Source organism: Camelus ferus, chromosome 22, assembly GCF_009834535.1.
Source record: "Camelus ferus isolate YT-003-E chromosome 22, BCGSAC_Cfer_1.0, whole genome shotgun sequence".
NCBI lineage: Eukaryota > Metazoa > Chordata > Mammalia > Artiodactyla > Camelidae > Camelus > Camelus ferus.
The window spans coordinates 24,997,117-25,020,860 of record NC_045717.1 but is presented as its reverse complement, the minus strand read 5'-3'; the positions used below and the strand labels follow the sequence as shown (position 1 = coordinate 25,020,860).

Sequence of the window (23,744 nt, the reverse complement as noted above, 5' to 3'; positions counted from 1 at the left end):
GAAGATGGAGGAAACCCTGAGACTACACATTCCCTAAGGGACTACTATTAACTATTTTTAGGTGCTGTGGTTGCTTTCAAAAGGCCGTCTTAGCTGCCTACTTCCTCAGTTGTGCAGTTGTGCCGTGGTTAGACACGTCAACGGTGGGGACAGCTGGGTGTGGGTGTGGGGGCAGGAACGCTAGACCACCTTTGTAGCATTTCTGAAAATTTAAAATTATTCTAAAATAAAACATTTATTAAAAAAACATGCAATCTCACCAGTAGACCAATTAAATGAAAATAAACAGGATTCCACCCCCCTCCCCTACACCTAAAAAAGTCTGCAGAGAAACCGCCTGCAGTGCTTCCAGACGGCGCGAGGGTCTGGGCGGGGCCCGCCAGAGCTCCCCCACTTTGGGCTGGAGACGTGTACGTAAGAAAACATGAAATCTGCTTCTGAACTCGGCCTGCCTGGTGGACTGCTGACAGTCGGTGGCTGGCTGAGTGGTCGTACCTGTCAGGCCCGCGCCTGTCCCCGTCCGAGACGCGGGGACGAGGAGGGTGGCTCTGTGGTGGCTGGGAGGCAGCCCTGAGGAACACAGCCGTCCCGCTGTGGAGGGACGCCTGAGGGCCCAGGCCAGGTGGGGCACCCGGGAGCCCCTGTGCTCAGTGGCTGTGGAAGGATGTCCCAGTGACCTTTGGTTCCCAGACCTGAGGGTGGAGGAGACCGACCTGGCCAGCACCAGGAGTGAGCTGGGGGGACCGCAGAGCCCAGGTGTCCCGGATGCACGCTCCTGGAACATGCACTCACGGGCCCGAGGAAGGCAGCCTGCGGGAAGGGCCTGGAGCTCCGGTCCTGCCGGTCTTGCAGCTGCCAGCTGTGTCTAGGGACTGATCGACGACCTGGACTCAGTGACCTGCCCCTGGTGAGCCCCCTGCAGCCCTGGCTCAGGGCACGCCATGTGAGGTCTGTCTCAGATGGGGCTTGGGCGGCGGTCAGAGAACTGAGGCCGGTGGACACGTGCTGGGTTCCCTGGGCTCTGACAACCCCATCAGCACCCCCCCATCCCATCGCCCCCTCAGCTCTCTGAGGCGGGCTCTCCCGTGGCCCGTGCTCACGCCGGGGAAAGGGAGGCCCTGTGAGGACAAGGCCCAGCCAGAGGGGACTGCAGGCCCCTCATGCCCCCTGCCAGCTCTCTGGGTCCCAGAGGGGGTCCGAGAGGAGGCTGGGGCGTCACCGCCGGTAGCGGTAGCGCTTGAAGTGGAACCAGAGCTGGAAGATGCCGTTGGCGAACTGGCAGCGGAAGCCGTGGCGGTGCGAGTACTCCCACTCACGGTTGACGATCTTGAAGGCGATGTCTTCGTAGGGCGGCCCGGCGTGGAAGCGCAGGGTGGCGAAGTCCTTGTTGTCGGGGCAGGCCTCCAGGAAGTACTCGGGCGTGGAGCGCTTGTCGATGAGGTCGGGGTAGAAGATGTTGAACTTGTAGCCCTGCACGATCTTGGGCGGCGGGTTGTCGAAGTCGTAGTGCGTCTGGTTGTACTTGTTCCACTCAAAGCCCGTGTGCACACGGTTGAAGAAGCGTGGCTTGCGCGGCCGGTACTTGTCCGCCCACAGGTAGGCCTTGCCGGTCAGCGGCATCTCCACGCTGAACTGTGCCTCGTCCTGGCCCATGCCCTCCTTGGCCCGCCGGAAGAAGATGTCCTCTGCGCTCTCGCTGGCGTCGCCTGTGGGTGGGGCACGTTAACCTGGACCCGGCACCGCCACTGCCACCCTCCAAGCCCTCCTGCGAGGGGAGCTGAGGCCCGCTGAGGGGCAGGCCCCCAACGCTCCCCCTTCCTCCTGGGCGGGCATCAAACACCATGCGCCCCTGTGAGTTGGCTGAAGTGCCAGGTGGTCAGAGACCCACAGGGGGACCTCAGGGAAGGGGCCTCTCCCCAGCGACTTTCTCTGTACGGGTGACGATGCCCAGGGAGGCCAGGGCCCCGGCCAGCACGTGGTGTATGGAGCTCGGAGCGGAGCTGGGCACAGAAAGAAAACCTGCCATCCCTGTGTCCTTGGGACCCGCCGTCCCGCCCAGAACAAATGAATGGGCGAGACAGTGAATGAGCCTCTGCTCAGAGAGGATCAGGAGCAGGTTCCCCATCAAGACCCCCTACCGGGCGGGAGCCCCCCCACCCCCCCGCCCCCGCACGCACCTGTGACCTGGAGCTGCTGCCGGGACAGCTGCAGGCGCTGCAGGTCCTCGTCTGGCTCCAGCACGTGGGCGTCCAGCGGCAGCTCGTGGGCCGTGAGCAGCCGCGGGCTGTACTTGCCAGCATCGTAGTCGTCCAGGCTCTGCTGGATCAGGTCCTCCTCGTTGAGCACCGCCTCTCCGTCCGCCTCTCCCTCTGCGGGCGCCGCCCCTTCCCCCTCTGGCTCCGCGGGGCCGCCCTCTGAGGAGGGCCCAGGTGGGGTGGGGGCCGGGTCCTCAGGCTCCAGGCTGCAGAGAGAGGGCTGGACTGAGCCGGGCGGGCGGGCGGCCGGTGCGGCCCAGCCCCTTCAGAGGCGGGCAGGGCCCCCAGCCTGGTGGGGTTGTCCAGCTGCTGGCCTACCTGTGGCTGGGAGACCGTGGCTCCTGCTTGAGGATGGGGAACAGGGGCTCACTCTCCACCCCTTGCTCCTGCTTCAGCTTGTACAGCTTCTGCCGCAGCACGTCCTGGTGCCGCTCGCGGAGCCTGGAACACAGGCCAGGTGGTCACCCTGACACTCCGAGGGCAAGGAGCGCCACCCCCCAGGCTCTCTCATGACCACCCCTTCTTGCTGCAAGGACATGCAGACTGAGAGGGCAACCAACCAGTGGCCATGGCACAGACGGAGACCCTGACAGGAACGGCCAGTCGAGGGCCCAGGTTTTGGTCACAAGGAAAATGGGACTCAGGGCCACAGACCCCAGACAGCCATCCCTTGGCAGAGAAGTGGCAGGTCCCTGTGCTCGGGTATTCACACGCAGGCATGACTTAATGGCTAAGCTGGGCTGGAACAGGACACAGGCAGTGAGGAAGAGGATAAATTTAGCAGCAACTGCACTTGACGGCCGACAAGCAGTGTTTACATGGCGGTGCCAAGCACGCCAAGAATTTGTATACTGGGGTGTGGGGCCTGTGGAAGGTGGGGGACAACGGCCTCAGGGGCTTCCTGTGATGTCTGCCGACCCAGGGAAAACAAAGACCAGGTGCTCAGCAGAGGCAGGAAGGAAGTCAGGCAGGCTGCTGGAGGCCAGGCGGGGCCCTTCAGGCCGTGGCGCTGGCCTGTGGCTCCCGGGAGAGGCCCCTACTCACCTGGCACGTGCCATGTGGGCGCGCAGCTGCTGCAGCAGGCTCTCCCAGTAGCCCATGTCCAGGTTGGGGCCCCCGGCCCGGATCTTGCCCTCGATGCCCTGGAAGATGACCTGCAGCTGGCTGTACGTCTTCCCCTTGAAGACCGACTGCACGTCGGAACTCACTGAGGCGTTGACCCCCTCTCGCCGCTCACCTGCAGTGGGGTGGGGGCCATTCAGTGCGGGGCTGGGCCCAAGTCCTAACCCCTTCACTCTGCCTGTGACAACCTCAGCCACCAGGGGTCCTGTCTCCTTCCTGGTCTCTGGTTCACCCCTGACCCTGGCTGGATCCTTCTACACCAAGCTGGCAACAGTGTGGACGCTGGCTGGGATGGCTGACTCCCTGGGCCTGAGGGAGGCCAGGCAGGCATCTCTCAGCCCCTCCCAGTGAATCTGACCTTAACTCCAGCCACCACTGCCCACCCTGAACCATGTGGAACCAGGAGGGTTTACCTGGCAGCCAGACCCTCCAGAATTCAGATTCTGCTCTGCCAGTCCCTGCTGTGTGATCTTGGGCAAGTGGCTCACCTTCTCGGGGTCTCAGTCTCCCCCTCTGCGAAGCCTAGTGGGACTAAGCACGTGAGTGCTTAGCTGGGCCTGGTGTAGCATGCGAGCTCCAGGCGGCAGGACAGCGCTTGTCTCCCAGGCGCTGCAGGACGTCCTGATGCCGCCCTGAGCTAAGCGGGCCCCTCTGTCCTGCAGGGCAGTTTGTCCTAGCACCTGTCACGAGCTGGAGTGCCCAGGTACATGTCGCTCCCCCTCTAGACTGAGAGGCCCCTGAGGGCGAGGCAGATGCTGCCTGACGCTACCTCTCCCCCGCACATGGGCTTCCTTGTTTGTTGCTCATTAGACACCAACGTGTGGGGGTGTGTGTGTGTGTGTGTGTGTGTGTGTGTGTCCCCGCCCCAGAGCCTTTGTCTCCTAGATCCCACCTGTCCTCAGTGCTCAGCAAGAACAACCCTCTTATTGGGAAGACTTCCCTGACCCCCACATTGCTCCCTTGGCCTGCATGTCGGATTCGTGGCTTCCCAAGGGCAAGGGCCTCCTTGGGCCTCTGGCTGCCATTTCCCTAGCACTGTGCTGGGCCAAGGGGAGCCCAGTCTGCAGCTGCTGGGAGAATGCGGGGGCAGGTGACCACCTTGTGTTCTCTACTCAAAGCCGGCTTCTGCGACCCCTGCCAGTGGACAAAAGGTCACAGCTGATCAGACAGGGTGAAGAAAGACCTCAGTCCCTTCCCAAGCTGGGAATCAGCATCTGGAGGCTCCACCCTCCGCTGGGCTACCAAGCAGCCTGGCCTTAGTCTGCAGCAGGTGCAGGAACATCGTGGGACCAAAACCGAACTTGGTGATGACTCCCACACCCAGCCAAGCGGAGCCGCATCCTGCACTGACTCAAACATAAGCTGGGCCTGTACTCGCTCAAATGGACGGAGCCACCGGTGAAAACCTACAACCTTAACAGACAGCCCACACGGGTGCCGCTCCCATGGAAGCCATGGCTGCTAAGCCACTGCTGATGGCCACCAACAGGCCCGGCTGAGCACCCTCTGGGTCAGCATGTCAGGAGACGGCAGCACGGAGGGGAGACGGGAGGCCCTCCCTGTTCGGGTGGGAAAGGGCATCTCCTCAGAGATGCCCACTGGGAGGACCCACTGGGTAGGGTGCAGGGGAGTCCGGGGACCCGCTGGGGAGGGTGTAGGGGAGTCCAGGTGCATTTTCTACTGTGCACCTGATTGTACAGTTAGGATTTTCTAGCTACAAAGAGAAAAAAAAGAAAGAGAAAAGGGGAGGGGAGGAGAGAAGAGGAAAGAAAAGGGTCCAACTTAATTTGAAAGGACGAAGAACAGCACCCGCGGGCGGGACTCCGGGAGCCATGGAGTCAAACCTCCAGGCTCCCGTCTTCTCCTGGAATCAGGCCAAAAGAAGAAATAAAGCCACACACACACTCTTTGAGGGCACCTGGAGCCACCTGGGACCCTGACCGTACCATGTGATGAAGGAAAATGCACAGAGGGGCGACCGACGTGGTAGAAGGAGGGGAAGGGAAGCGCCAGGGGGAGGATATGGACTAGGTTCGTGGGGAGCCCTGGACACAATGTCCCTCCACGCTTTTCTGCAGCCCCAGGGTTGGGGGGAAAGGCCCTGCCCCTGGAGTTCCAGACCCGTCCTGCAACCACCGGCTGGAGAAGATTCCTGGCGCTCCAGACGCCACGACTTCCTGCCTCTCCCCAGAAGTTACTGGAGGGTGCGCCCTGCCCCATCCTGTCCCAGGGCCCTGCAGCGCCCTCCCGGCCAGCCCACTGCCACCAAAGGAAATGTTTCTGGACAGGCATTTCTGATGACAGATATCCTTCCGTTCCCTGGAATTACTTACAGCCACGCTGCTAAATGGGCTGAGAGAAACAAAACCCCGCTTACAAAGATAGAGGCTATTCCTCATCCTCCTAAGAGGAAGGGAGCTGCTCGACCACCCCGTCTGAGCAGCAAGCATTTGCACAGGAGGGCGTATGTCCTCGGCCACTGCGGGTGGGCAATGAGAGATGGAGCTTGGCAACGTGGACTTAAGACCCCCGGGAGCTGGACATCGTTAAAGCCGGCGGCTTCAGGGGGAGGGACTGCCGCGGCCACCTGAGCTTTTAGAGAAGTGGCTCTCAACCAGAGTGGACTCCATCTCCCCCCAGGGGACACCGGGCCATGTCAGGGGGACATCCATGGCTGTTATGACCAGGGGGCTCCTGGCACCGAGTGGGTGGGGGCAGGGAGGCTGCCCACCGACCACAGCGCCCAGGACGGCCCCCCCGAGAATGGTCTGGGCCCAAACCGCTGCCGGGCGTGCCTCCCTTGCCATTACACGCGTGCACTTGTTTTGATGAAAATAGTTGATTGAAAAGGAATGCGAGATTACAAGCGGTCACGCCAAGTGGAGGTGGGTCCTGCTTTCCCTCAAATCGACTGAGCCTCTGGCAAAAGCTTGGAACCCAAACCAAAAAGCCCCCCTGGTGCTGCTCCCACAGAAGCCAAGCGCTCAGCCTGGAAGCCCGTGGGCGCTGCGGGGTGAGCCCCTCCCCCTGCCAGAGAGCCCCTCGCGCAGGGCTGGCCGTCCTGCTGCCCAGTGCTGCCCCCTGGCGGCTCCCAGCAAACCCAGATGTGTGCCCGGGCGGCCCAGCCCGCGTTACCTGGGCCCTTGCCCGAGGCCTCGAGCTTGCGGAGCTTGGAGATCTCATCCTCTGTGATGACGGTCATGTCCCGCCAGAAGTCCACATTCTTGCCTTGCTCCAGCTCCATGTACACCTGGGGGTGGGGGCGCAGAGGGCGGTGAGGGCCTGCCGGGGCCCGGGCGTGGCGGCGGGGCCCGGCGGCGCTGGCAGTACCTGGATGTCCTCCAGCAGGTCCTCCATGTCGGCCACAGTGAGGCCGTTGAGGAAGGTGTAGGGCTCGTGCATCTCCACAGCCAGGTCGTCGTCCTCGGCGCTGATGTACTTGGCCAGCAGGTCGATGGGCTTGGCCCGCCCATCTCGGATGCGGATCTTGGAGCTGCCAGAGAGCCGGGGGCAGGGTCAGAGCCGGGGGTGGGCTCGCCCTCCTGAAGACCCTGCCCTTGGGGATTGACTGGCACAGGAGCCAGGGGTGGAGTCCCTCCCGCAGTGGGTGGTGGACAGGGAAGGCTTCCTGGAAGGGGGGGCATCAGTGGAGGAGGAAGACAGGGCAGTAAGAAGGCACAGGCCCCGCAAGGGGCAGAGGCGGGAGCGAGCGTGGGTGTGAAGAGCAGCAGGTGGGCCGGACAGAGGGACAGAGAGGACCGCCCCCTTCCAGCAGACAGACCACCTGGGTGAAAGATCCGGAGCCTCAGGGACGCGCGCCAGAGGCTGACCCTGGTTCAACCGCAGGGAGCCCCGTGCCCAGGCAGGTCTGAGCCCCTGGGGGCTGGTGCGGCTGCGGACAGCACGGCGAGCAGGTGCCAGGCCCAGGGCTCAGACACCTCACGTGCCTTTGGGCAACTCATGACGCCCCAGGAGCCTCACTTCCCCGTCTGTAAATGGGGCTGGCTGGCGGTGGAGAGGGCCTAGTTAGTCAGTGTTGGCTGGGCACGCGCACCTCTACCAGTAGCGGGGTTGCACGTCCCTCAGCACCCGGCCCCGCGGGGCAGTGGGTGTGACGAAGAAACCAGAAGAAAAGTGGCAAGCACGAGGCAGGGGCAGGCACCAGAGAGGGGTCAGGGAGGGACCCCGAAGAGGTGGTGGGTGGAAATTCACGGGGCAAGGGGGCAGCTGGGGGAGCAGGCTCTGGGCTCCGTGCCCTGGGGTCCAGGAGGGGGTTGGGGGGTGGGGCCCCGCCCGCCGCCGCACCGGAGCTTGGCCTGCTGGAGATGGAAGTTGTCCTCCTGCTCCTCCCACGTCTTGAAGTGCTCCGCCTCCTTCTCCCGCTGCAGCATCTCCAGCTCCTGCTCCCGCATGGCCTTCTCCCGCTCCCGCTCCAGCCGCAGCTGCTTCACCTGGGGGTGTCGGGGAGGATGAGGGCGGGACAGCACACGACGGGGCTCCCGTGGGGTCTGCCCCATGCCCTCTCAAGCCCTGGGGCTCCCTAGGGTCAAAGTGGGACTATAACCAAGGTCTGGCCACAGCCTCCTGGCCCCAGACACAGGAATCGGTCCAGGGATGCCTGAGGCTCTGGACAGACCCCGGGGACAGAAGGGGCTGTCTTCTGCTCGAGACACAGGAGCCTGGAGTGGCCACTTCAGCCACCCTGCAGAGAGCATCTCAGAGCAAATCCCAGAGGCTAACAGAGCTGAGGTGGAGGGAAACAGCTCTCTGGAGTCACTGCCTGGGCCCCCGGATCCAGCTGTGCCTGAAGCCAATGACCCCTGGACTTTCCACGTAACCCGATCAGGCCCCCCTCAACGTAAGCCAGGGTGAGCCAGCCCTAAGCCCTCAGGAGAGAAGGGGAGAAGGCGTCTGGCCCTGCGCGGGGGCCCGGGGTGCCCCCACCTTCTGCAGCTCCAGCCGGTTGTCCTCCTGGATCCGCTTGTTCCGCTCCTTCAGCTCCTTCTCCTCCAGGTGGCTGATCCCCTTCTTCTCCAGGGCCTGGAAGGGCAACCACAGCCCGCTGAGCAGGGACACCCCCCCCCCCATCACCCTCCCCAGGACCACGGTCTCTGAGACGGAGACCCACCAGGCAGAGCATCTGCGTAAGGAGAGCGGGGCTGAGAGAAGAGCCCTGCCCACGGCCACCGCCCAGCTTCCACGGAAGACACGAACCCCTTACCACCTGCAGAATCAGTTCAACGTGCTCCACAGCGAGGAGCGCCCTGCCCTCTGCCCTGAGACGTGCGCTGAGACACAGAGAAGCAGCAGCTCCCCAGCCCTGGCAGGATCCGTGAATCTCTCACACACAGGAGCCTTACTTGCACCTGCTGACTCTTGTTTTACACAGAAGCCCAGCTGCACTGGCCTCAGCAGGTCAGACCCCGGGCTGCTGCGGGGAGAGGTGGAACCAGCGACTGAACAAGAAGGCTACAAAGGTGCACTGGCGGGGCTCATGATGAGCAAAGGCAGAGCTGCCCCACTCAGACCCTGGGCACAGCGCGCGGGCCCTCCTCGTCCCTGTCCTCACCTGCTGGAGGGTGCTTGGAGCACTGGCTCCTCAAGTCCCCCCACCCCTCCCAGCATCATCTTACAGTCATTGCCCGTGCAGTTGCGAGCCCTGTACTTCCTGTCACCTCCCCTGGCTCCGAGGGGTGCTCAAGGATCCCCGCACATGGAAACACGCACCTCAAGTGTGACCCGGGGCTGCCTGGCCTGGGGCCACCCCTTGGCACCTATGTGGCTCCTCAGCCTCCCCAGCCCTGGCCTGGGCCGGGCGCCATGTTTTACACAGGCGGGCAATGACCACGCTCCCTGTGTCTCCAGCCACAAGGAATAGGAGCTGAGGGCCCAGACAGGGAGCCGGACAGCCTGGTTCAAGTCCCAGGCCTGCCATTCATGACCAGCTTAGTGTCCTGATGCTGACAAGGCTGCAGCAAGGTGGGCTGATGTGCAGATGGACACACAGAGCGCCCTCTGAGCCACGCCAGGTGCGGAGGCATGTTTCTGTGCAACTTCCACCCCACCTGCCCGGCTGCCTCGAGGACGTGGGGACAAGACATGTGACGCCACCAGAACTAGAGAGGCCTCAGCGGCTGAGTGGGGCCAACCCCCACGTGCTTCTCTCAGGAGGGCCGATGAAGGCCTCCGGACCAGGAGACCTCTCAAGACCAGCTCATTCATTTGACATTTAGAGAGCACCTACTGTGTGCCAGGGCCTGGGGACAGAGCTGGCCCACAAGCTCACAGTCCAGCAGGAAATGCACCGTATAAAGCAGACGTGTGTTTAGATGTCGCCTTTGCAAAGAGACCTTTCTGGAGCTGCGTATTTAAACTACAGCCGCCGTGCCCTCCTCCTGCCCCCAAGCCTTCGTTCTCTCCTCTGTGGACTCAGCCAATTCACTTATTTACAGCCTGTCTCCCGCACCAGACTGCTGGCCCCACAGGAACAGGGGTCTTTGTCTCTGTTGCTCCCTGACACACGCCCAGGACCCACATGGAATCTGGTACCCAGCAAGGTCGTGATTCACGGGCTTGTTAGTAAAGCACTAGGAAGGGAGAGGCGGTACCTTGATAAAGAACACCAGGACCCAGGGGACCACGGGGGCCAGGAAGGCCTCTCAGAGGAAGGGGGGACGCGGCACCTGAGATCTGAAGGCTGAGTAAGAAGCAGCCGTGGGAAGGGCTGGGGAGTGTTCCAGGCAGAGGAATGGTGAGTGCAAAGGCCCTGAGGTAGGATGAGCTCCGTGTCTTCAACACAGTGGCAAGGATCTGTGCCTGGAGCATGTGTGGTAAGCGGGAGACACCTTGACTTTGCTGGTGCCCGCCCGCTCTCACCCTCCCCCACTGTGTCAGGTTGAACTGTGACCTCCAAAAAGGTATGTCCATGTCCCAAAACCCGGAACCTGTGAACATGACCTGATTTGGAAACAGGGTCTCTGCAAATGTAATTAGTTGATGTCAAACCGGATAAGCCCGGGCTCTAATCCAATGCCTGGCATCCTTACAAGAGGAGGGAAATCGGGACACACAGACACAGACAAGGGAACGCCATGAAGACACAGATGCATAGGGAAGGCAGCCATGTGACAATAGGGGCAGAGACGGTGAGGGATGCAGCTATGAGCCAAGAGTGGCCAGCAACCCCCAGAAGCTGGAAGAGGCAGGGAAGAGTCTCCCCTAAACCTGTAGAGGGAAGGAACGTGGCTCTGCAGACACCCTGATTTTACACTTCTGGACTCCAGAACTGTGAGGGACATTCTGCTGTTTTAAGCCCATGCCCAAGGCCATGGCTGGCAGGGAAGCGACTGGTGCGTGATTGTCATCTCGGGAATGAGATGACAGCTCTGAGCCGACTGAGCATCTGTGACTGTGGGATCCCATGGGCAGGCGGTGACGCAGAGAACCTGTTCTCCAGGCACATCTGAGGCCAGGCTGAGTCTGTGGGCCCAGGGTACCTGAGATCTGACACTGCAGGAGACAGTCAACACCACAGAAGCTGGCATGTGCGTGTGTGAAATCACTCCGAATGGCAAGGTACAACCTGGGAACGTGTGCTGGCAATGCTGAATAATGTCTTTTAAAACAGAATGCGTCAATAGTCTACGAAGCGAGAACCAGGAGACGGGGAACGGTGCCAGCACGGAACGGCCGGTGGCCCCGCCGGGCTCACCTTGTTCCAGATGAAGGTGCCCAGGAGGTTGTTGTCGCCGAAGGGGTTGTCGGTGTTGGTGTAGCCCATGTACTCCTCGCCCCAGCCCATCTTCTCCCGCTTCTTCCTCTCCTTGGCCTCCTTCTTGGCCAGCCGGCGGGCGCGCTTCTCCTCGGGCGTCTCGAAGGCCTTCATCAGCTCCTCCTGCTGCTTCCGCTCCTCCCGCAGCCGAAGCCGCTCCTGCAGGCTCTGCTGCTGGCTCAGGGCTGCCGCCGCCTCCCCGGGGCTCCGAGAGCGGTCTGGGGACGCAGAGCCGGACGTGGAGGAGCCCGGGGACCAGGAGCGTGCCCGCCGGCGGCGGTGGGCCCATCGGCCCCGCTGCTGCTGCTGCCGGTCATCACCCGAGTCGGACTGAGAGGACCCGTCCTGCACGCGCCATCGGGGCAGTGGGGGGCTCCGGCTCCGCCTGCCTCGCCGCTGCCGCCACCGCTCTTCATCTGAATCCGACCTGTGGAGGGAACACCGACTGCCAGTCGGGCATCTGTTCGACAGCTGTTTCCTGGACGCCTGCTGCATGCCAGGAGCTGTTTGAGGTTCAGGGGATATAGCCGTGATCTAAACATTGATGGTCCCTGCTCTGTGGGGCTCACATCAACAAGTAAGCACACAGTGTGAGACCAGATGGTGCCATGAGCCACAAAGAGTGTGGGTAGCATTAGAACCTGGAGGTCAGGGAGGATCTCCGTCAGGTGGTGACACTGGAGGAAGTGGGAAAGGAAGCCATGAGGAGATCTGCGGAGACAGTGATCCAGGGAGATGGCACAGCAAGAGCAAAGGCCCTGGGGCAGGAATTTGCTTCGCATATTCAAGAAGCAGCAATCAGGCCTGTGTGGTTGAAGCAGAGGGAGCAAGGGGGAGGGAGGGAAGGGAGGTGGGCTCCCTGATGGTGCAGGAGCTATAGGCTCTGTCCAAGGTGTCAAGGGAGGGCTTACAGGAAGAAGTGGTGTTTAACTGTCCTACAGGACTGAACTGGTGTAATATCGGCAGGAATAAAGAACCATGGAAGGGTGCTGTAAGCAGGGAAGGGAAGGGAAGGGATAGAGTCTCAAGATCATATTCTTTAATGTTGGGGGACTTTGAGCAACAAAATTTGCCTTTATCTTGTTAAATGCTCTACCTATTAAGCTCACATCAAAAAGATCTACATCACAAAACCCAATTATTTTGGAGTCCTTAGATACAAACTACAAATCTGGTCAAATCTTCATAAATGACACTGGCTCTAATGATATATCTAGGGTGGCTGGTTCTTATGAATAATTAAAACCATAGGAAATAGTAGATGAAAAAAAAATTCAAAGATGATAACAAGACTTACTGCTACACATGAATCAATAAGAAAACATCAACACCAGGGACTTAACCCAGAGCTAGCAAACTTTTCTCTGTAAAGAGCTCGGCAGTCTCGGGCACAACCACTCAGCTCTGCTGTCACACTGCAGAGGTGGCCACGGAGGTTACATGAACAAACGGGCATAAATTTGTTCAATAAAATTTTATTTCTGGACATCAAAATTTGAATTTCACATAATTTTCACATGTCATGAAATACTATTCTTTTTACTTTTCTTCTCACCGTTTAAAAATATAAAAACTATTCTTGGTCCACAGATCGTGGTTTGCCAAGCCCTGGTTTAAGCCATCTCTTTAATATTTCTGCTGCTTATATCTTCCAGGAATTCCTGGTGGGAATGATCTTATGAGACTCAAAAGGAAGAGTCACTTTCTCAACCTAGAGAGTGATTAGCTATGTCTGACTACAGCCACTCTGGCTATGGTGTGGAGACAGGCTGAAGGGATGGAAGATAGCACATGCCTGGAGAGGCTCCACGGACATCCGGAGGACGCAGATGAGGAAACCTGGGCCACAGCGGGGCAGGGACTGGCCTGGGTTTCAGTCAGTTATGGGCTGAGCCAGCACTGGGACCCAGGTCTGAGAGTCAGTGCCTATCACGGTTCTGGTTCCTTTGTGCTGGAGCAGACTCAAGCAAAGTCTGGCCAGGTGCTTCATCTTCAGAAAAAAAAGGGCTGTGGGCCGAGGGGAAGCTGATCCCCAAGTCCTAGGAGTCAACTGAGTCCTGCCACCTACCATCAACAGTTCTTCTCTCTCACATCCCACCTTTGTTAGCAAGTGTCACTTCTGCTTCTGAAATTCCTATCAAATCTACTCAGTTTCCCACTGGTCCTCCCCTCAGCCTCCCTCTCCTGAAGGCCATCATCTTCTGTTGCCTAGACAACGGTAGTATCTTCCTCCTCCCTGGTGTCACTCCTGCCTACCCTCTCAGTCCAAGCGAAACCAGCGGGACTTCTGCAAGGTAATCCAAACCGTAGCACTCCCTGGTTCAAAATCCTCCACAGCGCCCTACTCCCTCCAAATAACAATCAAACCCTTCACGACGGTACGCAAGACTGCACGATCTGGTCTCCCGTTTCCTCTCCAACCTCATCTACTCCCTTTTCGCCTCGCTCACTGCGCTTCTTGCTGTACCTGCAATCATCAGGTGCCCTGCCTGAAACGCCTCTCGCTTTCCTTTCACTGCCTGGTTAATTCCGACTCGTGCTCAGACGTCCCCTTCTTCAGGAAGTCCTCCGTGACTAACTCGAGGGTCTCCTAGCTCTCCGAGGGCTAGAGCCGGATCCTCAGCGCGGCTCACACAACGATCCTACCTGCGCTCCCGGCTCCTCCGTCTCCGCCTGCGCCGCCCCTCGTCATCCCGGCGCCGCCGGTTTCGCCGCCCATGGCTTCTGCTCCGACTTTGGCTCCGACTCCGCTGCCTTCGGCCCCTGCGACCGGCCGACCGTGAGCGCGAACGTGTGTCCCGACCCATCGGCTGGGACGGTGGCGGCGGGGGCGCTGACACAAATATCCGGGGCCTGTGCCGGGGGCCTTCCTCGCTCGCGGCGCGTGCCTGGCTGCCCCATCCACGCCTGAGCAAGGAGATAGGAACCCATCCAGACGCCCATCCTGCGCGGACTCCGATCCCCTATAACCTCTCCACGGCCCTTAAACAGGGCCTGCGTGATGGGCTCCGGCCGGACTCTCGCCGCCAGGGTTGGGGACTCGCTCTTCAGGCAGTACTAAGGGCAGCCCCAGATGGGGCCTCGGGCCTCAGGCAGCCAGAGGAGCTGTGGGCGGAGCAAGGGCGAACCAGGAACGGTCAGTGGGGCGGAACCTGGGGAGGCGGGACCGAGAAGCCTCTAAAGAGGGGAAGTGGAGCCGGCGTGGGCGGGGTCCAGGAGGAGGGATCAAGAGACGGCGGGGCCGCCGGGCGGGGCCGAGGGAGGCGTGTCCGGGAAGCGAGATCTCGCGGGCTGTGGAGGCGGGGAACCCTCCAGAGCGTAGATTAGAATCAGGGCTGCTCAAGGAGGCCAGGGGTGGGAGCTGGGACAGAAGCAGAAAAGCCTTAGATGTTGAGCTGACCTTCTGTGAGGGTCACCTTCATGCTCCACCACCCGCCGATGAATACCTCTGTGTTTCAGGGGTTAAGCTTAAAGAGAAAAGTACTTAGATAACTCCTTAAATTCCCCATCAACCCCATTTTATAGATGGAGACACTGAGGCTGAGAGGGACAGTTACTTTAACACCTTCCCTCTCGCCCCAATAAGGCAGCGTGGAGCTGGGATTTGAACGTGGTGGTCCAGCTTTGTCCTGCGGGTGCTGGCAAACCGTGGGAGGGCTTTGAGCAGAGAGGGATGAAAAGGGTTGCTAGGCTGAGTCCCTACAGAGCAGGTGGGCAGAGGCAAGACCACACCGGGGCAAGAGTGGAGACCTGGGATCTGAAGGACCCCGAAGTCCTGCTCTGAGCTCCCCTAGTCCACCCCAAAGGATAGTACTTAATATCTTAAGCCAACACTTTATAATACAACTTGCTAACACCACTCTAAATGCTAACTTAATATGCTCAGCTGGTGCCGAGGTGCAGGTGGGGGTGGTGGCAGGAGGGACCCCTTGATAACTGTCATGAGACGTGGGCTGTCCTGGTGACCGGATGGCCCACAACGTGATTTTCACAGTGCAGATGCGTCCTTGAGAGCATCTGAATACTCATCTCTGAATGCGAGGCGAGCGCACTCGAGATGACCCATGAGCCTAGTGTATAAATTGTGTCTGCGTCTGTGATTAAAATTGGGTTCCCAAGGGCTTGCTCACAGACAGGATCTTACTTTCAACACAATGTTTCTCAAATTCGCAGTCTGGGAGAAATATTTTCCCCTTAAAAGGGGTCTGTGCATTCATCCATTTGAGTGACTCTGGCAGGACAAAAACAAACTCCGGGGAGCGTTTGTTCCCTTGGGCTGGGCTGCACTGACGTCAGCTTTTAAAAGTTTTTCTGAAACTGACCACACTTCAATAATAAAATTAAAAAAAAAAAAAGTTTTTCCAAACTGAACTGAAACCCAAAGGAGGCCATGGCTACTGAGGCATTTGGGTTCATTGCTGTTATTTAAATATTTTGATTCTTGCTAAGGCTTCTTTCTGCTCTCAAACTCAGTCCTTAAACTCCCACCCAGAACACCAGAATGTGCAGAGAAGCAGAAAGAGGCGACTGATGCTTATTACCCGATTTATTAGAGAGATCTCTTCAACGTAAAAAGAGGGAGGCAGCTGGGCTGGGGTGGGGGTCTGGGGCTGCATATGGGTGTTACGGGGCCAGCAGGGGCTGCAGGGTTACAGGGGCGCCCGCGGCTCTGGGTTTGAGCGGGACGGCATCCTGTGCCCGAGGAGGCTGTGCTCCGGATTGTCACACACCAGACCACGGGGGCTGAGCACACGGGACCCCCGGAGAGAATTAAGACACACAAGGTTTGCAGTTTCATTGTGTTTCGAAATCAGTTCGGCCATAAAAATGAGGTTGGGGTGGGGACAGGTGATGCAACTGAACCACCAGAGAAGGCGGCTGAGGGTGCTCGTCCTGGGCTGGGGACCGAGGGGCTGCGGCGACAGTACCATGGCAAGGGACCCCGCCAGGATAGTATTGCACTGAGCCAGGTGGTGGAGGGAGGGGGCGAGAGGCGGCAGAGGACGGAGGCTGGCAGGGGATACATGGAAGGCTCCACCTTGTCAGTCTCAGAAAATGCCTTTCCTTTTTACAGTACGGCAATGCAGACAGTGCCCATGTTACTGACAGCAGCCGTCAGGGACGAGCCAGGACGGAATCAGCGAATCGCCACGGAAGAGCTGACAGATTACTATCCTGCGGCGGGGCGAGACAGCTGGGTGGGTCCAGGGCCCTCCTTGCGGAGGGCCTCGGGAAGGCCGTGAGTTCGCTGCACGTTATAAATAAGATCTTGCCTTCCCACCCTTGCCCTGAACAGAAGCACATGCCTTCCGTCGGCCCGGTCCAGGGACCACTTTGCATCCATATGACAGTTCTCTGAAAAGGGACAAAGAATGCAACCAACACAAAGCAGGGCTCCAAAGGGGTGTTCGTGACTTAGCGAAAGTTAAATGTCATGATATACAAGAGGTTTGCAAATTGCTCCAGGTCAGCCTCTGACCAACACTTTGCTCTGGGATTCACTCAGGGAAGCCTAGGGTGCTGAGTGCCCGAGGCTCCAGATGGCAGAGGATGACCTGGGCATGGGGCCTGCTGCTCTGGTTGTCCCCAAAGGACTCACCATGTCTCTGTGCCCGGACGCTGGGAGCTGGGTGGGGACTTCAGTATCGGCATCTGGGCAACACAACAGTCCCCTTTCGTCACCTTCAGACCTTGGCCCACTTAGCCCGCCTCCCCCCTCGGCAGGTAGGGCAGGGCAGGCACGGACTGGTGAAGTCCGGGCGAAGGACACTCCGGGGTGCGGACACTCTCTCCTTGGCAGGAGGGGAGGACACAGTTTTGCTTCTAGTCTGGGACCCTTGCAGGCTTGTTCTGACAGGTCCTCTTTGGGTCCTCTTCCCCAACTGTGTCCCTGGAGGCCCTGCTCAGAGCCGGGGTGCTGTCCCCGGGGCATGGCCTGATTCTCCAGGGGGCCGACGTGGGCCCTCCAGGCATACGAAGCGGGCAGTGTGAGGGGAGGCAAAGAGGGGCCCGCGCAGCAGGACAGTGGTGCGTGAACTTGCATCAGACTTGAAAAATCCAAGCTCCTAGACTGGTGGCTTCTCTAGCTGTCTCAGGTGGGGAGAATTCTTCCAGCAGGTGTCGCCTCCACTCGTAGCTGGCTCCCAGCTCCACCCATGCAGGCCGAGTGGGGTTAAGCCAAGTGGCAGGGGGAATCCATCTCTGATGTGTCATCTCTCAGGAGGCAGGAGAGACCCTGCAAAGCTGTCAGCCCCCTGTGGACACAGTGGGGGCTCCCGGAGACCACCCTGCGAGGCTCTGGGCCCAAGAGGGGCTGCTGCTGCTGAAGATGACAATCCAAAAACAACTGGTTTTCCGTAAGAATTCCTTACCCTATCCTTTAGTCTGCACCAATGTCACCATCATTTAAAAGAGAGGCTGCCCACCTCAGTCCTGGGGGCCTTTTACTGGAGAGGGGTCTGTTTCTCTGGGCTGGGAGGCCTGACTGCGGGAGCTCTACTCCAGGACACAGCTCTCTGGACATCCCGTAGCCCGAGGGCCTGGCTGCCTCCTCCCAGGGCTCAGAACTGTCTTCTGGAGAGAGAAGCCCACAGCTCTGAGCTCCACCGACATGGGGCAGCTGTGAGTCCACGTGGAGGTTCTAGTCTTGGTGGGAGAGTCCAGCTTGTGGTCACCGGGAGGCAGGTGGCGGAAACAGACACAGCTGGCAGGGGCGGCTGGGTGCAGACCACCCCCTCAAGGACGGTGTCCAGCTCGGGGCCTGGCAGGCACCGTGGGCGGCCTCCAGAGGTGCCCTGGGGACCCACAGGGACCCCGCGGCCTTTCCATCCTAGGCAGCCGTCCATCCCAGCTGGGACTCAGAGTGGATTCCAGCTGGGGCGCCAGGGCCACTGGGGCGCAGGTCCCCAGAGCCGAGGGCCTGCTCCCTCAGCAAGACACATGCAAGCACAGCACAGAACAGAAGTGCAGTGGAATGGAGTTTTTTCTTTTCTGTTGTGGGTTTTTTTTTCCTTTTTCTTTTTCTATAAAACACACACACACGTGTGCTGCCACCTCTGTGCAAAGAACAAGGACCCAAAATAAATACATGATTGGAAACTCAGGAGGGTTCACAGTATCAGGCGCAAGTAGTTGACAGGGAGCCGGGGCTGGGCGGGCAGCCCGGGTGGGATCGCTCTGCAGCCCGGGCGTCGGCGTCGTCGAGGGGAGGACGAGGGCGAGCGGAGGCCAGGTGGGCGTCTCCCGAGCTCTGGGCTGAGCGGGGTGGGCAGTGCCTCCAGGCAGCGGCCAGGGCAGCAGCAGGCGCTCCGCTCCAGGTCAGTGACTGCACAGGACTTACTGCGGAGACAAGGGGGCCGGTGAGGAAGCGGTGGGCTGGCTGGACCCCCACCCGCCAGGCCTGCCGTGGCCGGGTCTGGCCTGATGGCCGATGCCACGGGCCAGGGACCCCACGAGCCGAGGGCTGGACACGGGCCACCGCGCAGTGAGAGCCCGGCTGCCCCTCCCGCCCCCGGCCTGTGTCCCCATTGGTCCCGGGGGCATGTGGGGCCGTGCTTGCAGGCCCTCCGTGGCCAAGGCCCCGGGTCTGAGCCCCAGGGGCCCAGCTGGCCAGCCCGGCGCACTTACTGTGTCGCTCTCGCCGTCGGAGGCTGGGCGGGCCTGCGCGCTATAGTGGAGCGGGGAGTACACCCAGCTCCTCTCGTCGCTGGGCTGCAGGGCGGGCGGGCGCGCGTGCAGGAAGGGCGCAGAGAAGAGCAGGGTGCGAGGAGGCGCGAGAGGCGAGAGGGAGGAAGGAAGAAACAGAAATAAAAGAGGGGGCCCCCCAGTGCGGGACCAGTGGGCGGCTCAGCTCCTACTGCCCTCTCCCTGATGGGGACCTGCCCCAACCTGGACAGCCCTCGGGCTCGGCGGGGCTGAGTGGCCACCCCTTGCTCGCAGCGCAGGGCGGGTGGCAGGAAGCCAGCGGTGAATGGGGTCAAGGCAGGGCGGGCACAGCAGGGGGAAGGCGGGTGGGGCTGGGTTTGCCCTCCCCTACCCGGCAGCACCCAGACCTCCGACCCGGCCCAGCAGTACCCCAGCCTCAGACCCTGCCTGCCACATGGGCACTGGGGGCCACCAGCTGGAGCAGGGCTGGGGACCCGCTGCTGGGGGCCCTGAGTGGTGGGGGTGCTAGGGCACAGAGGGGAGCCCATTTTCTGATCTGGGAGGGCTTTCAGAACGAGAACACACAGATTTGCTTAGGGGAGACCAAGGAGTAGGCGCAGCAGGGCCAGGCCTGGGGCCAGGCAGAGTGGGGTCTGGCTGCCAAGGGGCAGCCCCAGCCACTGCGAGGAGAACGCACGTTGCCCCAGCAGCCCTGTCCTTCCCGGATCTGCTCCCACCTCCAGAACCCTCCCGGGCCTGGCGGCCTCCTCAGGGCCCCCAGCCGCCCTCTCCTCTCTTCTTCCTCTCCTGCTCCCCCCGCACACCGCCAGTCTTCAATGCCCGCAGCCCACGACCTGGACCCAGGCCGGAGCACACACCTGTCCTGACCAACCCCCGGGTGTTCCATGGCCCCTAAGCCCACCGTGGCCCCCCAGACCCACTCCTCCCTGGCCTGGTTAGATGACCACCAGCCAGCCTCTGTTTTCTGCCCCTCAGGGCCCGCCTGCGGCCTCACCCATGCCCAGGAAGCCCTTGCCTCTGCGTCTGCTCGACCCCCTCCTCCCCCTCCTCCCCGCGGCTCACAGGCCACTCCTTGCTCGCAGCTCAGCCCTCAGCCCAGGGCCGCACACCCACCAGGGCGGTGTCCACCTGTGGACAGATTTGCACAAAGGCGCCTGGGCAGCAGGACAGGCCCCCAGCGCAGGCCCCGCTCACTCCTTCAGGTGGCCACAAAGCAACAAGACCCCAGCCTCCCCATCCAGCTGGAAGCCTGGGAGGTGGGCTGGGCCGCCAGGGGCCACAGCAGACGCCCAGCGCTGGGGTGGCCGCCCTGCTGGGGCTCCAAGTGAGGAGGATGAGAGGGTTCGGGGACCCCGCGAGAAGCAGAAGTCAGGCCAAGGGCGTGCCCTCCCCGCACAGCAGGTTTCGGGGGCCAGCCCCTCTCTTGCCGCTCCCTCCCCTCCCCTCAGCCCCCAAGCTCCTGCTCCTGCAACGCCCCCGCCAAGACCGCCCTTCCTCTTCTGTGCTGGGAGGGCTGGGGAGGTGGTCTCCCCTCCTCGGGCTTGTTTGGCCTTGCCCTGCACCCGGTGATGCTCCAAGGGGGTGCTGACGGGGCTGGAGTGTGGCCTCAGGGGCCTCATCCTGAAAGCCAAAGTTTCACTTTAGGCCTTTGCCCTGTTCTGCCGTTCAAGTGCTGTGAGTCTCTGGTAGGTTACTTGACCTTTCTGGACCCGTCATTTCTTGCTCACGATGACAGTTACAGGCACTGACAATTCCACTGCTACACGATTTCCACATAGCAACCCATGCACCCTGTGTGGAATGTGTCTACTAGACACACAGGTGCCTGAAGTTTGGGACCCAGATCTTGTCTAAACCATACTCTCTTGGGCTCCTCAGGAGCCGTCTCTCGGTCTCTCCATCTATGAAATGGGTACGGAGACATGAGCTCCTCTCTCCTGCAGTTAAGATCCTGGCTTTGCAGCCCCTCCGCTGACCTGTGTGGCCTCCCACTTCAGGGGACAGAAGCCCCTTGACAGCCGTTGGCAGTGAGGTCTCAGTGAGTGAGAACTTGTCCACCTGGCAGGTCCCTGACTTGGGAGGGCTGGGATAAGCGGCAGGGGTGGCCAGGGACCTGGGGTCCGATGCAGACCCTGCCACGGCCAGGCCGGCCCCCAGAGCCCCAACTGTGAGCCTGCAGGCCCAGTGATGCCCTCCGCAGCGGGGATTAAGTGACATCACCACGAGAGTCCCGCAGCACGGCACCCTATGTGGGCGAGCGCGGCCAAGCTCAGCCACAAGACCCTTCTCAGAGGAGGAGGGCAGGCCAGCACCTGGGGCTCCCTGCTGCCAGGGCGTGGGGCAGGGGCTGGGCTCCCTGGAGGCCTGCCATGGTCACTTACAGTCCCCGAGGAGCTCAGCGTCACGGCCCGCAGTCGGCGATGCCGGGGAGAGTAAATCCAGTACCTCCCATCGGTGAACTGGGCGGGCCGGGAGGGCGGGGGAGGAAGCAAACAGAGGACAGGATGAGGTGACAGGATGAGGCCACAGGAATCTGGCGGGCAGTCAGGCTGGGAGGGCACCGGGCAGGGCAGGTGAGCCGACGGCCAAGCAGGAAGTAGGGGTGGGGGTCCCACTGGTCTCCCCCGCTGCCACATGTGGGGCCCAGATGCCCACTCGGGTTTCTGGACCCCAACGCACACGACAGAACACGGCCCAGGCCGCCTCACACACAGATCCAGAGAACGGCTGAGCTGATGGTGGGTGCGGGCCGCACACAGGGTGCACCCTGTACCCTCCAGACCGGGCAGGCGCCCGCACGCCAGCAGCACCGGCTTGGGAGAGAGCAGGGAGGTGCCAGTTACAAAGCCGCAGTGCTAGTGGGAGGGCCAGGCTCACCCAGACAGGCCCCGAAGCCCAGCGCCGGGCAGAGGGCGGACCCCCGGCTCCCCTTCCCGGGGCAGGGTCGGAGGTCAGAGGTAAGAACGAAGGTCTGGGAAGACGACAGGTGGCTGACCTGGTGTCTGGCCGTCTCTGTTGTAACTGGGACCATCTGACCCCTGAGCAGGGCCACCAGTGGAAACGGCTCCAGGATCCACTGTCAGGAGGGGTCACTGGCCTGGGCTTTGCAGGCTCCCTGACCATCACGCACCCAGCTCACCCAGGCTCCCAGCTCATCTACCTGCCTGCGCGTGGGAGGTATGAGGGGGACACACTCCCAGCTCTGGAGGGAGGTCCCAGGTCCCCACGCAGGGCCCCTTCCTGCTCGTCCAGGAGCAGCTGTGCGTCCTTGGCCCGTGAGGTCAGCGGTGTGGAGCCCACCTGCCCCTTGCCGTGGTGCCCAGGCCTTGCTGAGCATGGATCCCGCCCGCCGCACACATCACCCAGCAAGAGAAAGTGCGTGTCACAGCCAGCCCAGGCGGCCCCGGGGATCCAGGGCCTGGGCCTGCCCTTGGGCCGGCGGGGCTGAGCGCTTGAGGACTCCAGATGTTTCCCTGGGGGATGAGGTGGCACAGCTGGGGTCAGGGCCTTGACTCACAGCCAGATGTGGTCATGAGGCCTGGGGAGGATGGTGAGGGGCCCGGCGGTCCACACCGCCTGAGTGTGAGTGTGTGCAGGAGCGTGCAAGGACACCTGGACTGCAGTGCTGAAAGGTGAGCACACACGTGAGTCTGCATGCTGAGTGTGCGGGCGTGTAGGGGGGCACGGGTGCCCTGTGAGCATGTGTGCGTGACGTGCAATGTGCGTGTGTGTGAATGGGTGGGCACATGTGGTCTCGTGTGTGGGACGTGCTGAAGTGCGTGGGCAGGTGAGTGTGTGTGCACGTGTGAGTGCCAGCGGTCGAGGGCCCAGCGGCAGGAGGGGGCCCAGGGGACTTACAAAGTAGATGTCCGTGGAGGGAGCGTCCTCCTCGTCGGAGGCCTGGCTGGCGGGCTCGGAGGCCTGGCTGGCGGTTTCGGCTTCGACAGCGGCGGCAGAGGCGCAGGCCGGGGACGCCCCCTCTCTGGGGACACGGGCAGGACACGGGAATCCTGGGGGGATGCTGCAGACAGCACGCTCCTCCCCTGCCCACAGCTTGGGACCTGCCCCACTCCCTCTCACCACAGAGACGAGAGACGCAGGAAGTCTGACCACGGGGATACATTCCAGTAAGTTCTAGTTTACACACAAAACAAACAAAACTCCCCCGAACACGGCTGCGGCCAGGGATCGACGTGCCCACACCTGTGGGCAGAGCCCGCTCACAGACCACCAGTGCCTCACTGGGCAACCCAGGAGATCATTTTCCTTCTTGGAGCCTCAGTTTCCACATCTGTAAAGTGGGGACACAGGGCACCCACCCCAAGGGGTCAAAACCTCTTTTTCCTCTTTCCTGGGCGCTCGCTATGCACTAAGCCTGTTCCAAGGCCTTGCAGGAATAAACCCACGAACCTCGTTGGGGAAGGGGGCTGCTGCTGTCCTGTGTTACAGAGGAAACAGGCTCAGGGCGACGGTGAGGAAAGAGCCCAAGGCCTCAGCTGGTGGCCGTGCGATCGATGCCTAATTCTCACCTCACAGTTCAAAGGCCATGAGATGACAGAGAACCTGTGACTGCGGGGAACTGCTTCTCCAGTCCTGCCTGAGGGCGGCTTGTTTGTTTGGACAAAGACTGAATGACACCTTACACTGTGAGACTTTAGTTAATGGCAAAAAAGCTGACAGTGGCAGGGACTGGTTGGCGTGTGCGCACACGTGTCTGCGTGTGGGGAGTAAGGACAGCATGCACCGGGAAATGGGTGCCCAGGGAACAGCGTGCTGTGAGTGCAGAGGAAAGTCTCCTCAAACAGAGCAGGAACTCCAAAAAGTATGCGAAACAAAAATTATGAGAAAGGCAAGACCGCGATGACGCAGTTACAGAATCAAAGAAACCACACAGACGAGAGACAAGTAAGGAGTGAACGACGCCACCAGTC

The 23,744-nt window shown here is 61.0% G+C and overlaps 2 protein-coding genes across 21 annotated transcripts in view; both read right to left on the bottom strand.

Moving 5' to 3' along the window:
* Positions 1-216: 216 nt before the first annotated feature.
* On the bottom strand, positions 217-13,996 carry CACTIN (cactin, spliceosome C complex subunit). Its single transcript, XM_032465961.1, has 10 exons — positions 13,795-13,996; positions 11,089-11,575; positions 8,322-8,417; positions 7,683-7,828; positions 6,708-6,870; positions 6,513-6,627; positions 3,300-3,492; positions 2,574-2,696; positions 2,178-2,461; positions 217-1,706 (listed from the first exon to the last, which is right to left on the bottom strand). The coding sequence occupies exons 1-10, from the start codon at positions 13,953-13,955 to the stop codon at positions 1,216-1,218; spliced, it is 2,259 nt and encodes a 752-aa protein (XP_032321852.1). The 5' UTR covers positions 13,956-13,996; the 3' UTR covers positions 217-1,215.
* A 1,680-nt stretch (positions 13,997-15,676) lies between these two features.
* PIP5K1C (phosphatidylinositol-4-phosphate 5-kinase type 1 gamma) overlaps positions 15,677-23,744 on the bottom strand; it is a 55,890-nt gene continuing 47,822 nt past the window's right edge. For 4 of the 20 annotated variants that reach the window (XR_004314357.1, XR_004314356.1, XR_004314363.1 and 1 more), the window contains 4 exons: positions 22,672-22,918; positions 21,195-21,362; positions 18,775-20,433; positions 18,422-18,486 (listed from right to left, as the gene is read on the bottom strand). Coding sequence is in view for 11 of the 20 variants with exons in the window: in XM_032465949.1 (XP_032321840.1) it covers positions 21,030-21,362; positions 22,672-22,918 (580 nt within the window). In the remaining 9 variants the exon portion in view is untranslated. Of the gene's footprint in view, positions 18,487-18,774; positions 21,363-22,671; positions 22,919-23,744 lie in introns of those variants that run through there. The other 16 variants (XR_004314360.1, XR_004314359.1, XR_004314362.1 and 13 more) reach the window with 13 other exon arrangements.

Excerpts from the sequence above, each read along its gene's own strand:
- CACTIN (XM_032465961.1), bottom strand. The coding sequence starts at position 13,955 with ATGGGTCGGGACACACGTTCGCGCTCACGGTCGGCCGGTCGCAGGGGC. Across the intron at positions 11,576-13,794 it reads CGGAGGAGCCGGGAGCGCAG|GTCGGATTCAGATGAAGAGC; the intron begins GTAGGATCGTTG and ends TTCCCTCCACAG. Across the intron at positions 2,462-2,573 it reads CCACGGTCTCCCAGCCACAG|CCTGGAGCCTGAGGACCCGG; the intron begins GTAGGCCAGCAG and ends CTCTCTCTGCAG.